The 22090-nt window shown below is 40.3% G+C and overlaps 1 protein-coding gene across 2 annotated transcripts in view; it reads left to right on the top strand.

The window, feature by feature from the left end:
* Positions 1-22090, top strand: part of CEMIP2 (cell migration inducing hyaluronidase 2) — an 86232-nt gene that overhangs the window by 53163 nt on the left and 10979 nt on the right. For both annotated transcript variants that reach the window (XM_049646352.1, XM_049646265.1), the window contains exons 13-20: positions 1446-1577; positions 2809-2844; positions 3838-3993; positions 6580-6757; positions 9142-9357; positions 13307-13515; positions 17497-17679; positions 21771-21990. In XM_049646352.1, coding sequence (XP_049502309.1) covers positions 1446-1577; positions 2809-2844; positions 3838-3993; positions 6580-6757; positions 9142-9357; positions 13307-13515; positions 17497-17679; positions 21771-21990 — 1330 coding nt within the window. The remainder of the gene's footprint in view (positions 1-1445; positions 1578-2808; positions 2845-3837; positions 3994-6579; positions 6758-9141; positions 9358-13306; positions 13516-17496; positions 17680-21770; positions 21991-22090) is intronic.

The raw sequence follows: 22090 nt of genomic DNA, 5'->3' as shown, positions 1-22090 counted from the left end.
TCTCCCAAAGTTTTCTCACCTTCCTTTATTGTTATCATTAAAAAAATTTAAGAATATTTTTTATGTTTTTGTGGTAAGAACATTTACCCTAAGATCTATTGGCTTAGCAAATTTTAAGTGCACAATAGAGTATTATTAGCTAAGGCACTGTGCTGTATGATAGACCTCTAGAATTTATTTATATTGTATAACTAAAACTTTGTACTCTTTGGCCATCACCTGCCTTGTGTCCTGCTCTCCCTAGGCCCTCACATTGCCTGGCATATGCTCACTTCTCTGTCCTCTGCCCCATGCTTCTTACTCTCCAGCCAATTTGTTTGTTCCTTGGCCAAGCTCACTCATGCCTAAGGACCTTCTCACTTGCTGTTTTCTGTGCATGTCGTCTTCTCCCATGATAGCATCTACCGTGCCAGCAACTATGGTAATGGCATTTGTACAAATGGTATTTCCTGACTGCATGGTTTGAAAATCTCAGCCTGCTGAATTGGTTTTTGGAAAATTATCTAGTTGTTTCTCCCCCATCCCCACCCCCCAGCTTTGTAAAAATTAAGATAGAAATGATCTTTTTTAAAAAATAGGTGGCCTTGGGACGCCTGGGTGGCTCCGTCAGTTGAGTGTCCTACTCTTGATTTCGGCTTAGGTCATGATCTCATGGTTCATGAGTTTGAGCCCCTTGTTGGCCTCTGTGCTGACAGCATGCAGTCTGCTTAGGATTCTCTCTCTCTCTCTCTCTCTCTCTCTCTCTCTCTCTCTTTCAATAAGCAAACATTTAAAAACCAGGTGGCTTTATGGAATTATTTATTTGATTTATATAGTGGTTTGAGACCAATTTTTTTGACCTTTTCATTAAGGTCCTTGTAAGTGTTGTAGAAGGAAGAGAAAGAAGAAGTAAAATTCAGTCTTTGTAATTAACAAGTTAATTAAATACACTCTGTTTTAAATTTAGGCATTTTAAATATTGAACTAGTTTTATCTCTGTATCTAAAACATCTCACTAGCACACAACTCAAATAATACTCTAGTTTGCATATATGTATGTTAAAATACCTGATGAATTTATTCAGTGTGTTTATATTAGTGCCATGTAGTTAAGAATTTGTGAAAACATACCAGATTTCCTAGTCTGAGGTTTTTGTTTATTTATTTGTTTTGAAATGGTTTTAGTGCTTAGAATGTTCTGTAGTGTCCTCTTCTATAATGTAAGTTGCTTTAAAACAATAAGAAAATATGAAAGCAGTTCTTGGGAAACTTCTATAAATAAATGTAATTTTTTTTCAGTATCTGAAATACAAATAATTAAGTTGTAAATTGTGCATTAAGATTTTGTTTGTCTTGGTCATATGTAAATCCTGCCTTCTGACACTTAAGCTTACAATTGTAAAATAAATGATTTCCAATGCTTGTTTAAAAAGTCCTTTTTCTTCTTTTTTTTTTTAAACTCCAAGGTTTAGGCCTCATCAGGATGCGGACCCTGAAAAGCCACGTGTTGCTGCTTTAATTGACAGGCTCATTTCTTTTAAAAATAATGACAATGGAGCTTGGGTCAGAGGGGGAGACATTGTCGTTCAGAATTCAGCGTAGGTATTCTCTACAAAGTCATTATCTGATGGCACCTATGTGTTTATTTTTTTAAGGCAATTTTAAACAACCCAGTGTGCTGAAAATACAGTGATAGTTTCTGGAATTATATTATTATTATTTTTAAAAATTTATTTATGTTTAGTAATCTCTACACTCAATGTGGGGCTGGACCTCACGACCCCGAGATCAAGAGTCACCCGCTCTCCTACCTGAGCCAGCGGGCACCCCTGGAATCATATTACTATTATTACTAACAGACGGGGTGAGCTCTGAGGAAGTGTTTGCTCGCGCTCATAGGCAGCAAATGTTTGGAATCATTCTTTCTGTTGCTTTTATTGGAATTGAACTCATCTGGTGACACGAGAGTTTTTTGATGAGATTGAACAGGAGTTGCGGATTTAACTTTATATAACAAGTATCGTCTATGTCAGAGAGCTAAATAAAGATTTTGAAACTACCTGGATTTTTTTCCCTTCCTTTTGGAAACTCAGAAGTTTTTCTGTTGCTCTCCCACTGCCATTACAAATACAAATCGTGAATTCCACCTTACTAAGTCTGTTGACTTATGGCTTAATACGACTTGAGGCAGTAAGCATCTTAATTTTTTCCCGTTTGCATAATTTTAGAAGTCTGATGTATGTTGAACTAAGATTTGGTGTTCAAGAGTCTAGAAAAACATGTTTTTTTTCCGACTGGCACTGACATTAGCTTCTTGGCATTTTACTGTCACCTCTGACTTTCATCATGCAAAAAATTAGTTTTGTATTAAATCTGTAGAAATAGCTTGGGTATTAATGTTGAAAAATTGGAAGAGAATCCCATGACCTAATTGTTTTCAAAAATAGTCATAAAAATAATATAGCTCACACTTGTGTGCTGGTTACTGTGTACAGGCACTGTCCTAAAGGGTTGGCATTAATTAGTATGTTCAATGCCCTCAAGTATCCATTGAGGAAGGTTATGTTCTCGGTTCAACTTCTAGGTGAGAAAACTGAGAGAGAGTCAAGGCGAATGCCTTACCCAAGGTCATGTGGCCGGTAATCAGCAACGCTACCTTCACTGTGGAGTGTGTGCTTTAAGTTATTGGGAAGTGAAACATTTTCTTGTGGTCTTGGGGAGTAAACATTATTGGAACCTCCTGGATTTTCCCAAAAATTAAATATTGAGAGAAATTATCTCTTACATGAGGTGATAAATTAAATGTTCTTTTATTCTCTTTTCTCATAGATTTGCAGATAATGGAATAGGACTGACCTTTGCCAGGTTTGTAATTGTTTTTAAAATACTTATCTGATTATTTCAAAGCTGTAAGGTAAAACAGCCCTGGTTTTGTGTGTGTGTGTGTGTGTGTGTGTGTGTGTGTGTGTGTGTGTGTGTGTTTGGGGGGAGGGGTGGGTTTGATCACACATGGATTGTTCTATCATTACGTTGGCAGTTGAAAAAACAAACAAAACAGCACCCACTTCCTGATACCACTAGAGGGCCAAAATACATTTTTCTTAATTAATTGAATTCGCACCAAAGTCATAGGTTAATATAGCTGGAATTCTGTAGAAGGATTGGCCTGTCATATTTTTTTGCTTAGGAGAAAACACTTGAGAGGAAGGGAAGAAAAGTTGGGAGCATATTAAATATCTTCTTTCTTAGGGGCACCTGGGTGGCTCAGTCGGTTAAGTTAAGTGTCCGACTTCAGCTCAGTCATGATCTCACAGCCGGTGAGTTTGAGCCCCACATCGGGCTCTGGACTGACAGCTCAGAGCCTGGAGCCTGCTTGAGATTCTGTATCTCCCCACCCCACCTCCTCTCAAACATAAATAAACATTAAAAAAATATTTAAATATTTTCTTTCTTAGAACCTGGTCTAATTTTGCAGTGATCTTTAAGAACCGAACTTTTAATGTTACATATTTTTCTCCAGACAAGAGTTATTTGGGTACTGTCTTAAATATGACTGTCATCTAAGTGTTAAACTCAGGGCAAGTTCATCCCCCATGTACAATATGGTTGTTGCAGACTAAAATAATCAATTGTTGCTGTTAAATGAAATGTCACCTGTTTCATGTGCAAACCATGTATTAATTTATACGAGGTATGTTCACAGCTTAGAAGGACTTTTTGATGACTTGATAATATGCATTAGAAAAAGCTCCTATCTGTTTTGCAAATTTTTAGCTTTTAAGTTATGGCGTGTCTGGATTTGAGGGCCAATTTAAATTTCCTGGAGGTGGGAGGTAACGGTTATTCTCATTTTAACAGTGATGGAAGCTTCCCCAGTGATGAAGGTTCCAGCCAGGAGGTATCCGAATCTCTCTTTGTTGGGGAGAGCAGGAATTATGGCTTTCAGGGTGGTCAGAACAAATATGTAGGCACTGGAGGAATAGACCAGAAGCCTCGGACCCTACCTAGGAACAGGTAAGCATTGCTTTAGCAGTAGACTGTTAAATTTGAACAATAAATGAAAACCTAACCCTTATCGGAAGTTTCTGCAATAATCCTGGGTGCATTGGTTCCCTCTGTGATGGTTTTCCCCACCTTATCTTATTATTATTACTATTATTATTATTATTATATCATTACTATTACAGCTGGGTAGACTCTGGAATTTTGGAGCATTAACTATCAAGCACTTTAGATTTCATTATTAATTAACGAAGGAAACTATCTTGTTTTTCATTTCTTGCTTAAGGCCTTATATAAGCTGCTGACTTTTTTGTTTTCTTCTTTCTTGAGCCACAGAAAGTGGCCAAACTGTAAACTATGACGTTAGGTCACTCTTGCCTCAATTTGTGAGGTGGGTTTGCAGAAATAGCCACTGGAAAAAGGAAATAACTTATTGAAAAAAGTCCTAGAAAATAAGAGTTGATAGATGCCAAAGCTGACTCAAAACTGAACCACGGCTGTGTAATTACCAGTGTTTCAGCTGTACAGAGCAGACTTTTGGCATGTTTTCTGTCAAAATAATCACAGAGTCATTAAAATAGTACTTAGCACCAGAAAGATACTTTAGAGCTTTTAGGGAACTAGTAAGTAATTAACCCATACCTCGGTTCTGAGACCCAGTTTGGAATTGTCCTCATTTTACTTGTGAGAAAAACAAAGAACAACTCATGTTCTGAAGGTCTTATGTTGGACCCGCTGCCAGAATTCATCAAGCATCAGTTCCCTTAAAGTTATACACTGTAGGCATTGGGCTAGGATGGGTCAGGGGGATGGGCCACACAGACTGCTCACTTTGAGGGGCAGCGAGGTGAGTGTTGGCAAAAGGGCTTTTACTAGCCTCTGGCAAAGAGTGAGCTTGGTTCCACTCCCCCTTTGCTTGTTGTTGGGAAATCCTGAATGCCCTTATAAGCTACGCTCTGTGTAGCCCTCCTGTTAGTCAGACTGTGGAAGCCATGAGGGAAGAAACTTCGTGGATTTTTAATAGCTAATGTTTATTAAGTGCTTGCCATGTGTCAGGCCCCGTTCTAAATACTTTATTCTTCACTTAATCCTCGCAAAGCCCAGTGAGGTAGGTACTGTCATTATCCTGCTTTATAAATGAGGAGCTTACTAAAAGTAGCTGAGGTGGGATTCAAACCCTGTTAGTCTGCCTTCATCGCTGTGATGTGCCTGTCAAGATTGGGCTGTAGCTGTCTCTTCTAATGTGTAATGAAAAATAGCTGTATATCGGCTAGCGTTTGGCTACAGTATGATGGTGCCCAGTTCCATTCTTTTCACTTGACATTGGCCTCTAGTGTTTTTCTTTTTTCTCTCTCTCTCTTTTTCTTTTTTCTTTTTCTTTTTTGAGAGAGAGTGCACACTCATGAGTGGGGGAGGGGGCAAAGGAAGGAGAGGGGCAGAGAGAATCTTAAGCAGGCCCTACCACCAGCGTGGAGCCCGCCATGGAACTCGATCTCACAACTGTGAGATCATGAGCGAAGCCAAAATCAAGAGTTGGACGCTCAATCGACTGAGCCACCCAGGTGCCACCCCCTCCATTTTTCTTTTTTAATTGAAGTATAGTTGACATACAATATTATGTTAGTTTCAGGTGTACAAAATTTTGATTCGATGTGGCCTTCAGATTTGTTTCAAAATTCTTATCGCTTCTTCATGAAGGAAGATTTTCTAAAACAAAGAGTCCTCCTTGGTCAGTGGATCCAGTGTTTATTTTACTGTCTCTTTACAACTTTTTCTATGAGAGAGAGCCATTTTGGGATATATCCTTAGACGTTCATCAAGGTGCATAGATTTTTAAGCAGGCTACTTCATTTTCTTGCTGGCATGTATGTTTTTACTGTAAAACACTGCCAAGTTGTAAACTGATGTTGCTGTAGGAATCCTCTGCAGTGCCGTTAAAGAATTTAACAGGGGGAGAAACCTAAGGGATCCAGAATATTATGGGTTTTGTACCTTAATTATAATTAATGATATATGATTAGTAGGTTAAGGAGTTTGTGTTTGAACAGAAAGGAGGAAAATGAATAAACCAAATTTCTCAATCCAGCCAACCCCTTTGACATAGTAAGCCTTGAGGATTTACACTTTTATGCTTTTAAGTGTATCATTTCATCTTATTACTATCATTTAGTGGCTTGAAAGGAGGTTCTCTCTGTGAAAGCACAGATTGGTCTTTTATTCTCCTGCCAGAGATTTTGGAACCAAAACCGAAGTATAGGAGTTCCCAAACAAAAGGTCTTGACTGAGTTGATTCAAGGAAGCAAAAATCACCTCTTCAGAGAGGCCTCCGTTCTGTCCAAAACAGCGTCTCTCTTCTACCCAACCTATTGTATTACCGTGTCTCTGCCTGCACAACACTCACTGCCTGAAATTATCCTTGTTTTTCTGTCTGCCTTTTCCACCGTTTTGCTCGGGGATTTTGTCATGGTACCGCTGTATCCTAGAATTGTGCTTAGCGTGTATGAGATATTCAACAGTGTTTATAAAACAAACTTGTAAGTGACGTGCCGGTGCAGGGATGGGCCCATGCACATTAAACACAATCTTGTATTTCAACAGGACGTTCCCAATTAGAGGCTTTCAGATTTATGACGGGCCCATTCATCTAACCAGGTGCACTTTCAAAAAATATGTGCCAACTCCAGATAGGTACACCAGTGCTATCGGCTTCCTTGTGAAGAATCCCTGGCAGATAACTCCCAGGAATAACATCTCCCTCGTGAAGTTTGGTCCACACGTAAGTATGTTCTTACGGTACCTATGTGGTGACCACGACAGGAGCAAGAGGGGTAGCGCATCCCCAGAGACAAACACACGAACCAAGTGTTCGTACGAGTCTTTACAGCTGGGAGGAGAAATACATGCAAAAGAGACTCCTCATTCCATGCACGCTGTCCCGTTGAGTTCAAGGTGAGAACAGAGATCCCATGTGACCAGGGGTATTTTTGACATTCAAGTGATATCTCGAAAGGGACAGTGTCTTAAAATGATAGCGCGGGACTGAGGATGGTAGAGTTTCATAGGAACCAGAGGATTTGGGGAAGTTCATTGTGATAATCTATGAAGTGATTTGAGTTCTGCCTGGTATTCTACTTGTCTGGGGCTTATTCTTTTGGGGAAACAGGATAAAAGGATGGGGAAGAAGAGGAGTCCTGGGGTGGTATAAAGCAAATATGGATAAAAACTGTCGGAAGGTTTTTACGAAGACTGCAAAGAAGACTGAGAAATCATTGTTTACAGTACAGTGGCCCACAGGAATCGTTTGTTTTCTTAGTAGTTTCATCGGTGACCCCTGTACCGTTAGTACACAGGACAGTAAGGTTACGTACCTCTCCCTCCACCATCTTGCCAGTTCCAAAACGACCTTGGTACGTGGAGATTGAGTCTCAGACCATCTCGCTCGCCGCTTCCACAGGCGGCCACGACTGGGAAGTGGCTCATGCCTCTCTCATTCACGTCCGTGGGCTGACTCTGTGGTAGCCTAGTTTAAAATAGAACATGAGATAGTTTACCAAAGCCTGTATCTGGTTTTCCAGAATGGCTGAGGCAGGAAACAGAGGCACAGGTGCAAATTGGGATGCCAGCTTGGTTGGCTGGCTCTCTTTTCGACCGCATGACTGCAGGGGAAGAGGGAGGGCGACACTAGCAGGTAGCTTCCCACATGAGTAAATAGGACGGTCTTTGGAGCAGCTCTCCAGTGTGGAGGCCGGGTGTTCACCTGCTGTGCACACAGACCTCCGTACATGGAGCTGCAGTGACGATGACACAGTCGTTCTGAGAAACAGTTCATCAGGTGTTGTGTTGGTTGTGGAGTTCCGACTTCTAACATCCCTGCCGTGCAAACGCGGTGGTCATCATCCAGGAGGTCTGATGGTGCTCACACCCTGGGAACAGCTTGTAAAGGGAATGGTTTGCCACATTTGTGCTCCCTGAAAAGTGGGAAACATGCCCAAACTTCTCTTAGGTTTAACAACAGGATGTACAAGGGAAATGAGAAAAAAAGCGTACGACTAAGAACCTAGAGCCAGCCATGTGTCCCAGACGTCAATGATTTTTCATTGAATTGCTTATCATTTAGACGTTCAGTTTGACTTTAAATCATCTGAGCATGATGGGGCACCTGGGTGACTCAGTCAGTTAAGTGTCTGACTTTGGCTCAGGTCATGATCTCAGGGTTGGTGAATTTGAGCCCCCCTATCGGCCTTGCTGCTGTCAGTGTAGAGCCTGCTTTGGATCCTCTCTCTCTACTCCTACCCTGCTTGTGCTCTCTCTGTCAAAAAAAAAAAAAAAAAAAAGGTGTGTCTGCACCCCTTGAATAGTATGAATAATTTACCACTAATAAGAAACAGCTAAAGACTATAAAACATGTAATCTGCAGCCTGCTTTGCAGTTGTGTACTACATGTTTAACAAAAGCTTTAAATTAACTCTACCTGATATAAAAATTACTGAGCTGGGTTTGGTCTATGTTGACGAGAAAGTAACATACACTTTCTAGCAGATTCGAGTGAGTTCATTGGTCACCCAGCATACCAAGGCAACACTTGGCCTGTGTTTTGATTTGAAACTGTACATGTTTTTTGGTGGGGGGGGGGGGTGTAAGGAGTCAAATGAACAAGAACTAAAGCATTTGGAGTGAAATAAAATGACGAACTAACTCAGAAGATAGAATTTATAACAGACTATTTAATCGAGGTATAATTTGCATACAGGGACATGCTCACATCCTAAGTGTCAGGTTTATAATTTTTAACAAATATGCATGGCTCCATATTTCCCTTCCCCACAACTGTTCTGATTCTCTTACCATAGGTTAGTTTTGTCTGGAGAGCAGGTCATAGTTTTTAAATGGAAGATAAAGGGAAACACCAGCTATATTTTTAACATTTGCCACTTGAACTCCACAAGGCTTTGTAATTTCCACCCCCACCCCCCCCAACGAACCATGTCATGATTAAGTGAAAACTTTGGGTGCTGTGGTTGACAACTATGAACTGTGACTCAGAACTGCTCTGACCTCAAAGCAGTTGTAAGGGATATGCAGTTGGATCCTTGCAGGGGACGCTGGCCAGGAATGCAGAAGCCTTCATTTTGTGATGTCCTTGTCTTTCACTGCTGGCAGGTCTCTCTGAATGTCTTCTTTGGGAAGCCTGGCCCCTGGTTTGAAGATTGTGAGCTGGATGGTGATAAGAACTCCATATTCCACGACATCGACGGCTCTGTGACAGGATACAAGGATGCGTATGTGGGAAGAATCGACAATTACCTGATCCGCCACCCAAGCTGCGTGAATATTACCAAATGGAATGCAGTGGTCTGCAGCGGGAACTATGCCCAGGTAGGCCAGAATGCTCTCTGGTGCCTGATTCCTACCCAGCTCCTAACAGCACCACTTCCACAAGGAGTACTCCTCTGCTCCTCAGCATGGTCGATACTTTCCAAGGCATGAGCTTCCTTTAGGAAAAAAGAAAAATAAAATCATTGGGAGTCATGGACTCAGACAGACTTTTTTAAGTTTGTTTATTTGGAGAGAGAGAAAAAGAGCGTATGTGAGCAAGCCCGGGAGAGGGGCAGAGAGAGAGGGAGAGAGAATCCCATGCAGGCTCTGCACTGTTAACATGGAGCCCGACATAGAGCTCGAACTCACAAACAGTGAGGTCACGACCTGAACAGAGATCAGAGTCAGACGCTTGATGGACTGAGCCACTTTGGTGCCCCATGGACTCGTACAGTTTTATTTAAGGTTCCACTGCTCCAAATTAATTAAACAGGTGGAAAAGTGGGTCCAACAGAAATAGTACGACTCGCCCTTGGTTAAATATAGTTGGGATATGGTTGGCGTGAGAACCCATATTTCCTGAGTCTTAGGCCAGGTTTCCTTGTCATGCGACAGCTGTGCCCCCTGAGAGGGGGATTTATTCTTTGCTCTCAGGGTCATTATCTCTACTAAATTAGGGAATCTGGCAGAGGGATGAAGATGGGAAGGAGTCTCCTGACTTACTTTAAAGGAGTATTAGCTTCTTTGTTGTGGGATTTCTCATTCCAATATGGGAAAAAAAAAATGTTATTCTTGCCTAAGTCCTGGGAAGAACAAGGAAAAAATGGAGAATTAGCTCTAGTAAAGAAGAAAACATGGTTTAAAATGTAATTTCTTTTTTCCTTTCATTTTATTCTTCTTAAAAAATTTTTTTAAATGTTTATTTTTGAGAGAAACAGAGTCTGAGTGGGAGAGGGACAGAGAGAGAGAGGGAGACACAGAATCTGAAGCAGGCTCCAGGCTGTCAGCACAGAGCCCAACATGGAGCTCGAACCCACGAACCCTGGGATCATGACCTGAGCTGAAGTCGGAAGCTCAACCAACTGAGCCACCCGGGTGCCCCCCTTTCATTTTATTCCTAATCAGAATTGCCTGCTAAAACTAAGTAACCTATCAATACCTAGGAAGCTATAGACATTCTAGAATTACAAGGTGCTTTGGTGACTCTGTCGTTTAAGCATCCAACTCTTGAACTCAGCTCAGGTCTTGATCTCAGGGTTGTGAGTTCAAGTCTCACACTGGGCTCCACACTGAGCACGAAGCCTACTTAAAAAAAAAAAGAAGAAGAAATTTTAGAATTAAAACAAAAAGCTTTCAGCTCCTTTTTGTAGCTATAGTTTTAGTTAAGTTTCGTGTGTATGTGTCTGTCTGAAAGTGGTGTGTACTCACCAAGGAAATAAAAAATTATTATAAACACATCTGTCAACCCTTTGGATTTCAAGCGTATTTGAGAATGTGAACCTGATCCTTCTATCTTATAAAGCAGAGTAGTAATTCACTTTTTACTGAAGGATGAAGAAAGAAATAAGTCATCTAATACTTCCTAGGAGGCTCTGGGAATGGTAGGACCACAGGTCAGAAATTTTTTCCTGAGAATTTTGGATTTGGGCTGGGGGCCCAGATCTGCAGACATTTGTAGAAGACTTTATGTCTTTAAGCAAAGGGTAGAACACCTGGATCTCAAGATAGAATAACAATTACTTAGCTATTTGTAAATATATTTTAATGGGATGCTTGTTTTTTGCTAACCCAAGGGTTAAAGGGGCTCAGGAAAAAAGGTGGTAACATAGGAGAATTAAGGTAATAATATGTGCTACCTCATATCTTCCCGGATTTGGAAGAAGGGAGGAGATCTATCTGTCTATCTATCTATCTCCCATTATATATTATATATAACCTGTTATATATAACTTGTTTTTTATGTAGTTTTAATATTTTATTATTTTAACTTATATTTTGTAATATATACATGTATATATATGATATTTATATAACCTATAAATAAATACAGGTTAAATATAAACATTTTTAAAAACAATATGTATTATATATAACCTACAGGTTAAATATAAACCTGTGTTTAAAAATAAGTATGTTATGGGGTGCCTGGGTGGCTCAGTCAGCTAAGCGTCCAACTTCAGCTCAGGTCATGATCTCACAGTTCCGTGGTTTCAAGTCCCACGTCGGGCTCTGTGCTGACAGCTCAGAGCCTGGAGCCTGATTCAGATTCTGTGTCTCCCTCTCTCTCTGCCCCTCCCCTGTTCACGCTCTGTCTCTGTCTCAAGAATTAATAAACATTAAAATAATAATAATTAAAAAATAAGTATGTTATTTGTAGTAACTATAATATATAGTACATACTAAATATATATATATTTAAATGAAGACAGTCAGTAATCTCAAAATATATATTTCCCATCTATTTTAAATCTTTAAGTGGTATCAGAAAGGAGAGTATTGTGTTGAAACACAAATAAGACTTAAGCTTTCCTGGCTCAATATGTACAAAACTGTAGAAATGACAGGAAGAAAAATAGAGAAATATTGTGGATTAAATACAGTATTCTGCAAATGTTTTAAGACTTCTGGGGAATTCTGTTACAGGATACTGATTTGCTTTAGGAAATTGTTCTGAGGTTTGTTCTTTAGAGGATGCATTTGGGGAAGGTTTTGTTTTGGCAGAGCAAGGGCTCAAATACCACTGGAATAAATTCAGAATTCTCAAAGTTGTCTCTGTTTAATATATTTTTCCAGTTTTTGTAAAGTGCTTTATAAAGCCTTTTTTTTTTTTTTTTTTTTTTTTTTTTGAATGGGTGAAAAATGACTTCTTGGGCTGATGTAGGTCATGGAAAATGAAAAGCCGAAGCTCTAAGATATTTCAATTTTCCATCTCTTGTTTTAGAGAAAAGGCTTTCAGATCTGACTGGAGGGTATCAGGTTTCACGTTAATTTACGGGTTTTTTTTGGATGTGTGTTCTTCAGACTGAGGTATTTCTTTGACAAGCTGTGTAAGCCGCAAAGGCTTTATATTCTGATGAATAAGCTGGCCCGTTGTGGCGGAGGAGATGATGAAGATCTTGGCTAGCAGAATGCTTGGTCTGGTTTTACCATTTCAGTTTAAGTGGGGCTTCATTTTAAGTATAACTTACGATGAAGTTGGCTTCTACTCGTTTAGTCTGGCTCAGATCACAGAACCTCTGTTCTGAAAGTAGAGACACTGGACTTTGTGCTGGAAATGTTTGTTTAGCTATTTAAGCTTTTGCTCTCTCCTCCTTAATTCTTTTTAAAAGTTTGTATCAAGCTTTTAGTTTTAATTCCAGTAGACTTAACATACAGTGTTAGTGTCAGGTGTATAATATAGTGATTCAGCAATTCTATGTATCACTCAGTGCTCACCATGGTAAGTGTGCTTTAAAAAAAGTTTTTTTAAGTGTTTATTTATTTTTGAGAGGGAAGGGAGGGGCAGAGAGAGAGGGAGACACAAAATCTGAAGCAGGCTCTAGGCTCTGGGCTGTCAGCACGGAGCCTGACGCAGGGCTTGAACCCACGAACCTCGAGATCATGAACTGAAGTTGGACGCTCAACCGACTGAGCCACCCAGGTGCCCTGATAAGTGTATTAATCCCCATCACCTATTTCACCCATCCCCTCACCCACCTCCCCCTCTGGGAATCACCAGTTTGTTCTCTGTAATTAAGAGTCTTCTTCCCTTTCATTCTTTTTTTTTTTTTTTTTTTTAATGTTTATTTATTTTTGAGACAGAGAGAGACAGAGCATGAACGGGGGAGGGTCAGAGAGAGGGAGACACAGAATCCGAAACAGGCTCCAGGCTCTAAGCCATCAGCACAGAGCCCGAGGCGGGGCTCGAACTCACGGACCGCGAGATCATGACCTGAGCCGAAGTTGGCTGCTCAACCGACTGAGCCACCCAGGCGCCCCCTTCCCTTTCATTCTTAATTATTTTTTGAAGGTTTATGTCCAGACATGGAGCACTCAGAATCTGACGATGACCATCGCACGAGATGAGTATCCCTCCTATCCGATGGTGCTCCGAGGCATTAATCAGAAGGCCACCTTTCCACAGTACCAGCCTGTGATCATGCTGGAGAAGGGCTATACCATCCACTGGAATGGACCTGCCCCACGGACTGCTTTTCTATACCTCATAAACTTCAACAGGTATGTCTCTCTTACGGTTACTTCAAGTAGCTGAGCAAGTTGTAATTTAGTGGAGAAAAATTATCACTTTTCTGTAGCGAGTAAAGAATGCCAGTTTTCATGTACTTTGTTCTTCTCATGTGGAGGCTGTATGTATTTTATGCTGATGAGATTAAGCAATTGAATCCTGTCATTTTAAAAACATTTCTTATTGTCTATGGTCAAGGTATTGTGTGCAGAAAGCCATTAGGTTATAATATAGTCTGCTGAATACTTTAATGCCCCATAGCTGAGATGGAAAGAAGTTTTATCTGGTATTCCAACTGAGCACTTGGTAATCAAGAACATGAAAAGACTTTTGAGGCCAAGTTCAGACTTGGCAGAAGAGAGTCGTGTGATTTTGTTTTTAAGTGTTTATTTATTTTTTTTAAAGATTATTTATTTGTTTCAAGAGAGAGAGAGAAAGCATGAGCAAACAGGGTAGGGGCAGAGAGAGAGAGAGAGGGCGAGAGAGAGAATCCTAGGCAGGCTCCATGCTGTCAGCACAGAGCCCAACGTGGGGCTGGAGCCCATGAACCGTTAGATCACAATCTGAGCCAAAATCAAGAGACAGACATTTAACTGTCTGAGCCACCAGGTGCCCCTGAGGAAGGGATACTAAGTGTTTTGTCTTGTTATAAAAACAATACCTTTGAGAAAAAGCTGGTTCTGCTCAGGGACTGATGGATTCAGTGTGTTAAGAGCATAGGGTGCCTCAGGGGAGGTGACAGAGGATGCTGGAAGGGAGGGATGGGATTATTTTGAAAGGTAGAGGTAACCAATCTATTTATATGTGATGGTTAACCTATGAGACTCCATGCAACTGCTCAGATATGTACTGGAAAAAATCAAAATGGCTTGTTCACCTGGCTGGTCATAAAGCTCTGACTTGTTAGAACTCTCTTAAAACGCTCACTTGAAATGAACAGAGGGAGGCATAGAACATGTAGGAATTCAGCTCTGAATAGGTCACTTCCAAGGATCGGTGAATATCAGTGGGCTCTGAGCTGTTAGATCTCGCACATCCTCTAAACTGGACCATTGCTGCTTTCCTATAATACTTGCTGCGCTTTCTCTGTTCCTTTGCTGGAGAATCACAGCCCTGCCTACTGAGTCAACCAAGGCAAAAATCCCAGGAGTCATCACCGACTCTTCTTTTTCTTCATCCCTTCCCATCAGTGACCAAACCCTGTTAGCTCTGTCTCCTTAATGTTGTTTGCATCTCTCCTCTTCTTTCCACCTCTGATGCTTGTGGCTGAGTTCAGGTCATTATCATCTGTTGCCTGGATCCTGTTCTATCTCCTCGTCTCTAATCCTTAGTTCACAGTGTGTCTGGGGGGCAGTTTCCCAAAAGCCAGTATGATATTATCGCTCCCATGAGTGAGCAGCGGAGAAGGCAATGAAAGAAACAAATGATAGCTACAGAGGCTCAAGGAGAAATGTCAGCGATCAGTAGTCCGAAGAATTATATCTGGCAGGTTACGAACTTGAGGTGAGGTATTACAACCACATGGTATGCAGGATTCTATAAGTATCACATGTAACTTTTGAACAAATACTGAGCAAGTAAAAATATTTTGAAGTGAAAAAAGGCTGAGCCCAGAAGTTTCAAAAATCTGCATGGGCTTTTGAAGTTCAGTCAGACTTTCCTTGCTTAAGTAGCTCAGAGTTTGTAAAAATTACATCATGGGCAGAGGCAAGAGGAGGAGACAGATAATTTTTTTCTTCTCAAATTTAATATGATCATGGAGCGGTCATAGGTTTTGTCACAGTGCCTCTTCTGCAAATAACACTTTAAACATGATAAAAGCTGTACGTATTCCTTAAACAAAATAAAGAAAATAGAGAAAAACATGAGGAAAATGGAAAAAAAAAAACCCTAGAATTCTTCTAATCGAAGTGAGACATTATAAACGTATTGTTCTCTCTCTCTACCCTCACGTGTTTTCTGAGCATATAGATAAACCAAGATTTATTTAACTACTGTCTTCCTCCATGAACATTTAGTGTTTCTTCTGCCAGCCTCTCCATATCCCCCTTTTGCTATTATAAATGATATTACACAGAGCATCTTTTCTTAGACATTTTTGGTCTGCATTTCTAATTATTCTTTAGCGAAAGTACTGGTAAAATCTGCTGAATAATTTTAAGGCCTTGTTACATATTGTTTCAATTCTTAAAGTGTTTTTTTCTTTTTTTTTTTTTTTTTTGAGAGAGAGAGAGAGAACAAGCAGGGTGGGGCAGAGAGAGAGGGAAAGAGAGAATCCCAAGCGGGCTCAGCGCAGAGCCTGATGCAGGGCTCAGACTCACAAACGGCTCACGTATCGGCTCACGACCAGAGCCGATACCATTAGCTGGACCGTTAACTGACTGAGCCACCAGGTGCCCTTAAAAGTTCTTTAGAAGAGGGGGCATCCGGGTGGCTAAGTTGGTTAAGCAGGCAATCTTGGCTTAGGTCATGATCTCACAGTTCGTGGGTTCAAGCCCAGCATTGGGCTCTCTGCTGTTAGCGGGAATGCGGTTTAGATCCTATCTCCCCTTCTCTCTCTGCCCTTCCCCTGCGTGTTGTCTCTCTTTCTCCAAATAAATAAATAAACTTAAAAAAAATTCTTTAGAATAGTAGTGATTTATATAACCTTGCCAATGTACTTAATGCCATGGAACTGTGGAATTAAAATGGATAAAAAGATGATATTTTTTGTTACATATATTTTACCACAACTTAAAAAATGCCTGAAGGGGCGCCTGGTGGCTCAGTTATTTAGGCATCTGACCTTGACTCAGGTCATGATCTCGCCATTCCTGAGTTTGAGCCCCACATGGGGCTTTGTGCTGACAGCTCAGAGCCTGGAGCTTGCTTCAGATTCTATGTCTCCCTCTCTCTCTGCCCCTCCCCTCTTGCACTGTCTCTCTCTCTCTCTCTCTCTCTCTGTCAAAAAAAACAAAACAAAACATTAAATCACTTAAAAAAAATTCCCCCAAACAGCAAATGATTTAAAAAAGGGCAATATTTTTAATTGTTTTCAGAAAGTATTGATTTTATATCTAAAGATAGGACATCAGATAAGGAAAAAACACCATGGTAATTTGGTAATATGCATCAAAAACTTTAAAAATACATATGCCTTTATATTCAGCAATTTTACCACTAGGTATTTATCCTAAATGCAATAACAAAAGACAAAACACATTTATAAACAAAATAATTCTTTGAAGGGGCACCTGGCTGGCTCAGTCAGTGGAGCATGCAACTCTTGATCTCAGGGTTGTGAGTTTGAGCCTCACGTTGGACGCAGAGATTACTTTAAAGAAGATTCTCTTTAGGGACGCCTGGGTGGCTCTGTTGGTTAGCGTCAGACTTCGGCTGTGGTCATGATCTCATAGTTTGTGAGTTTGAACCCCACGTCGGGCTCTGTGCTGACAGCCTGGAGCCTGCTTTGGATTCCGTGTGTGTCTGTCTCTCTCTTTGCCCCTCTCCCTGCTCATGCTCTGCCTCTCTGTCTCTCTCTCTCTCTCCCTCAAAAATAAGTAGACATTAAAAAATTTTAAAAAGTTCTGTTCAAAGATTTTACCGGTGTATGCTCCCGCTATCAGGCTCTTAGTGTCTCCTCCATCTTCGTGTACCCCATACCCAGCCATGTCACTTAACTTTATTCTCTTCTTGCAGTGCCTAAGTACATTTTATCCAACTTCTATTCACATTCCCTGAAGTCCTGTTGAAACTAAGACATTTTTTATAAGCCAGACAATTGTTGTATATATATATATTGAGAAGTGTGGGGAACATACAAAGATAGGGTATTTGCTGGTATGTTGGGGTACAGGACTTCACTGTTAGTGGCTCAGTACACAGGAGAAATTTAAGGAGGAGAAAAATCATGGCTGAAATTTACATATGCTATAATACTCAAAATTATATAGGCCTAAGTGTGAATTCATTGTTTTATTGTCTCTCCTTTACAGGAATGACTGGATTCGAGTTGGCCTCTGCTATCCATCAAACACAAGTTTTCAGGTTACCTTTGGCTTTTTACAGCGCCATAATGGCTCATTATCCAAAATGGAAGAGTATGAGCCTGTGCATTCACTGGAGGAATTGCAGAGAAAGCAGTCGGAGAGGAAATTCTATTTTGACTCCAGCGCGGGGTAATGAAGCACAACCAGTGAATGAGAATTATTGCTATTTTTCTTTAATGGTGAAATGACTAGTTCTTCACCCTAACTAAGAATAGGTTGTGATGTGACAGCTGTTTAGAAAAGCAGCTGATGTGGGTAATTCTCTGCTCATCACTATTAGAGGTTTAGAGACAGAATGCCTCATAATTATAGTTGGCAGCAGGAATGAAATGAAGATGTTTGCCATATACCTATTAAGGCAATTTAGAGAGAGAAATTATCCTTGTCAGTAAAGAACCAGTAGACCCAATGGAAAATCAAAATAATTTTTTTCTATCACAACCCTTAAGATGATTATTTACATGTGATATAGTTCATATTTCAGCAAAAGCTCTCTTTTTTTTCTTCCTTTAAGGTGATCTTTCAAGTTGACCTTGAGTTTACAAAAAACAAAAACAAACCACTGTATAACCATGGCATATTTGCTTTCAACTCTCTCTAGGCTACATCTTTCCACTTTTTAATTCTAATCCTGTTCACCTGGGGTCCTGTTGGCTTTGTCTGCTTTTATCCAGTTACAGTCTCTCAGCCTTTGGGTTATGGTAGGCTCGATCTCCTGTACTCTTCCAACAAGTAGCATGCTCCTTTAGTATCCATTCCTTGAGCTGACATTCCTATCACGTGCCATCGTCTAGGTGCTGTAAAGATACTGATGTAAATAAGGCTCATTTCTTCCACAAATTCACAGTCCATTGAAGGATGTGGGCATGCCAAGCAAGTAATTAGAGAGCTAGAGGATTATATGCTGTAAATCCCGTAGCAGGATGTTCAGTAGGCCTTTTGCGGTAACCCAGAAGCTCTAGGATGCCCAGTCATGGGGCTAACTCCTGAGGAACCAGTAGGAGGAGATGGAAAAAGAGAGGGGTAAGGTGTCCCTAGGAGCAGTGTGGATAGATGCATGGAGGCATGGAAGAACGTGGCATGGCATGTTTGGGGAAAGACAAGTTCAGAATGGGGAGAAGGGTGGCGAGTCTGATGGGGGAATGAGGTCGGGTTTTAGTCGAGTGCCTTATTAGTTTTTGAATAAGATGCAGCTCTTTTGCCCTCCAGGACCCCTCCAGCAGCCAGTGTGGCCAGCTTAAGTCTTCTCTTACCATAATTGTCTCTGATTTTCAATTTCTAATCAGACTTAAAACACCCTACTTGGACTTTAGTTCTACAGATGACAGAAATTCCACATTCCCTATTGATTTTCCACAAAAATAAATGCAACACCTAAATTTGTGAGGATGGTCTGGGGATCACAAATTCATGATTAGCTGGGAAATATTTTGTTCAGCCGGGTATTTTTATTTGTTTGTTTGTTTGTTTATTTAAATTTTTTTAATCTTTATTTATTTTTGAGAGAAAGACAGAGCATGAGCAGGGGAGGAGCAGAGAGAGAGGGAGACACAGAATCGGAAGCAGGCTCCAGGCCCTGAGCTGTCAGCACAGAACCTGAATTGGGGTCGAACCCATGAACCGCGAAATCATGACCTGAGCCAAAGTCGGACGCTCAACCGACTCAGCCACCCAGGCGCCCTTTTTGTTTATTTTTAATTTACATCCAAGTTAGTTAGCATGTAATGCAACAATGATTTCAGGACTAGATTCCTTAATGCCCCTTTCCCATTTAGCCCATTCCTCCCTCCCACAACGCCTCCAGCAACCTTCTGTTTGTTTTCTATATTTGAGAGTCTCCTATGTTTTATCCCCCTCCCTATTTTGATATCATTTTTACTTACCTTCCCTTATATTCATCTGTTTTGTATCTTTAAATTCCTCATGTGAGTGAAGTCATAAGATATTTGTCTTTCTCTGACGGACTAGTTTCACTTAGCATAATACCCTCCAGCTCCATCCACATAGTTGCAAGTGGCAAGATTTCATTCTTTTTGAGTGCCGAGCAATACTCTATTGTATATATATACCACATCTTCTTTATCCATTCATCCATCGATGGACATTTGCGCTCTTTCCATACTTTGGCTATTGTTGATAGTGCTGCTATAAACATGGGGGTGCATGTGCCCCTTTGAAACAGCACACCTGTATCCCGTGGATAAATACCTAGTAGTGCAATTGCTGGGTCGTAGGGCAGTTGTATTTTTAATTTTTTGAGAAACCTCCATAGTGTTTTCCAGAGTGGCTGCACCAGCTTGCATTCCCACCAGCAGTGAAAAGAGATCCTCTTTCTATACATCCTCGCTGACATCTTTTGTTGCCTGAGTTATTAATGTTAGCCATTATGACAAGTGTGAGGTGGTATCTCATTGTGGTTTTGATTTGTATTTCCCTGATGATGAGTGATGTTGAGCATTTTTTTCATGTGTCGGTTGGCCATCTGGATGTCTTCTTTGGAGAAATGTCTATTCATGTCTTTTGCCCATTTCTTCACTGGATTGTTTGTTTTTTGGGTGTTGAGTTTTATAAGTTTTTTATAGATTTTGGATACTAACCCTCTATCTGATATGTCATTTGCAAATATCTTCTCCCATTCCATTGGTTGCTTTTTAGTTTTGCTGATTGTTTTCTTTGCTGTGCAAAAGCTTTTTATTTTGATGAAGTCCCAATAGTTCATTTTTGCTTTTGTTTCCCTTGCCTCTGGAGACGTGTTAAGTAAGAAGTTGCTGCAGCCAAGGTCAAAGAGGTTTTTGCCTGCCTTCTCCTCTAGGATTTTGATGGCTTCCTATCTTATGTTTAAGTCTTTCATCCATTTTAAGTTTATTTTTGTGTATGGTGTAAGAAAGTGGTCCAGGTTCATTTTTCTGCATGTCACTGTCCAGTTTTCCCAGCACCACTTGCTGAAGAGACTATCTGTATACCATTGGATATTCTTTCCTGCTTTGTCAAAGATTGGTTGGCCAAACATTTGTGGGTCCATTTCTGGGTTCTCTATTCTGTTCCATTGATCTGAGTGTCTGTTTTTGTGCCAGTACCAGATTGTCTTGATGATTACAGCTTTGTAATACAGCTTGAAGTCCAGGATTATGATGCCTCCAGCTTTGGTTTTCTTTTGCAAGATTGCTTTGGCTATGTGGGTTCTTCTCTGGTTCCATACAAATTTTAGGATTGTTTGTTCTAGCTCTGTGAAGAATGCTGCTGTTATTTTGATAGGGATTGCTCAGCCAGGTATTTTTATAATCCCTCAGTCTCCAAGGTTCTCATTCTTTTTAATTCTATTCATTTTGACAATTTTTAATTATATCTCAAAAAGCCCAGACCTAATTAGGTCCCTTTCATTCCTTCTGCATATATGTTAAAAGTATCGATGTTAGGACAATGGCTGATTTTTTCCTCAGTATCACAACTTTTCATTGTTCACTGCCTTCCTATTAAAATATGAGTTCTTAATCTCTAGTAATCAATCACATTTGATCAAATGCTTTACAGTCTCCCCTTGGTTCAGAAACACCAGTTCCGCTGACAGACATTGGACTGTTGCCTGGAAGTGACTTTTCCATTCATCTTGGCAGCTGGAGGATCATTCAGAGTGGGCGTGACTATTCATTTCACTTGATTTTGGCCAAAGTACAGACAGAAGGACCTCAGGCCCATCTGCTCTTAGTAAACATCACAGGAACTGATGTGAGACCATATCTTGGCCTTAGCCAAGCAAGTCACAGTTGCTATTTTTATTATTTCAATTTTATGCCTTAAACCAAAATGATTTATAAACCAAAAAAAAAAAAAAAAAAGAATAAACCACACTAATTTACAAAATCCTAAAACTCAATACAAGCCTAAAATTTTCCAAAGAATTTTTGAACCAAACCAAAGGCCATCCTCCCAAATTACCCATTGAACTAATTTAATCCAGAAATTAACTTTGATATGTTCCAGAATGACTGAATTGGGTTATCAAAATATTTTCTGAACATAGTCTTTACATTTGACTTAGGACCCTAGGAGGATAGAAGGGAATGAGAAACAACTTTATTACTTTTGTAATTTATTTTCTTTTAAGGAAAAGTTACTTTATTAAAGGAATGTCCCTTTAGGCCATGAGCTGATCTGAGGAATTTTTGTTAGTTTGTGAGTGTCAGTCTAACACCCTATGGATTGGTTTGTGTTCTACGCAGGTTACTATTTTTGTATCTCAAAGCCAAAAGCCACAGGGATGGCCACAGTTACTGTTCATCTCAGGGATGCGAAAGAGTCAAGATCCAGGCAGCAACAGACTCAAAAGACATCAGTAACTGCATGGCCAAAGCTTATCCTCAGTATTACAGGAAGCCATCAGCACTCAAGCGCATGCCATCCATGCTCACCGGGCTTTGTCAAGGCTGCGGGACCCAACAGGTAAACAAGGAAGAAAAGTGGACTGTGGGTTGAGAGAAAGAATGAAAAGTTTTTTTTGTTTTTGGAGGGGTTTTTTCTGTTTTTTTGGTTTTTTTTTTTT

This window comes from Panthera uncia, chromosome D4 (assembly GCF_023721935.1).
Source record: "Panthera uncia isolate 11264 chromosome D4, Puncia_PCG_1.0, whole genome shotgun sequence".
Taxonomy (NCBI): domain Eukaryota; kingdom Metazoa; phylum Chordata; class Mammalia; order Carnivora; family Felidae; genus Panthera; species Panthera uncia.
This window is presented reverse-complemented; position numbering and strand designations above follow the sequence as displayed.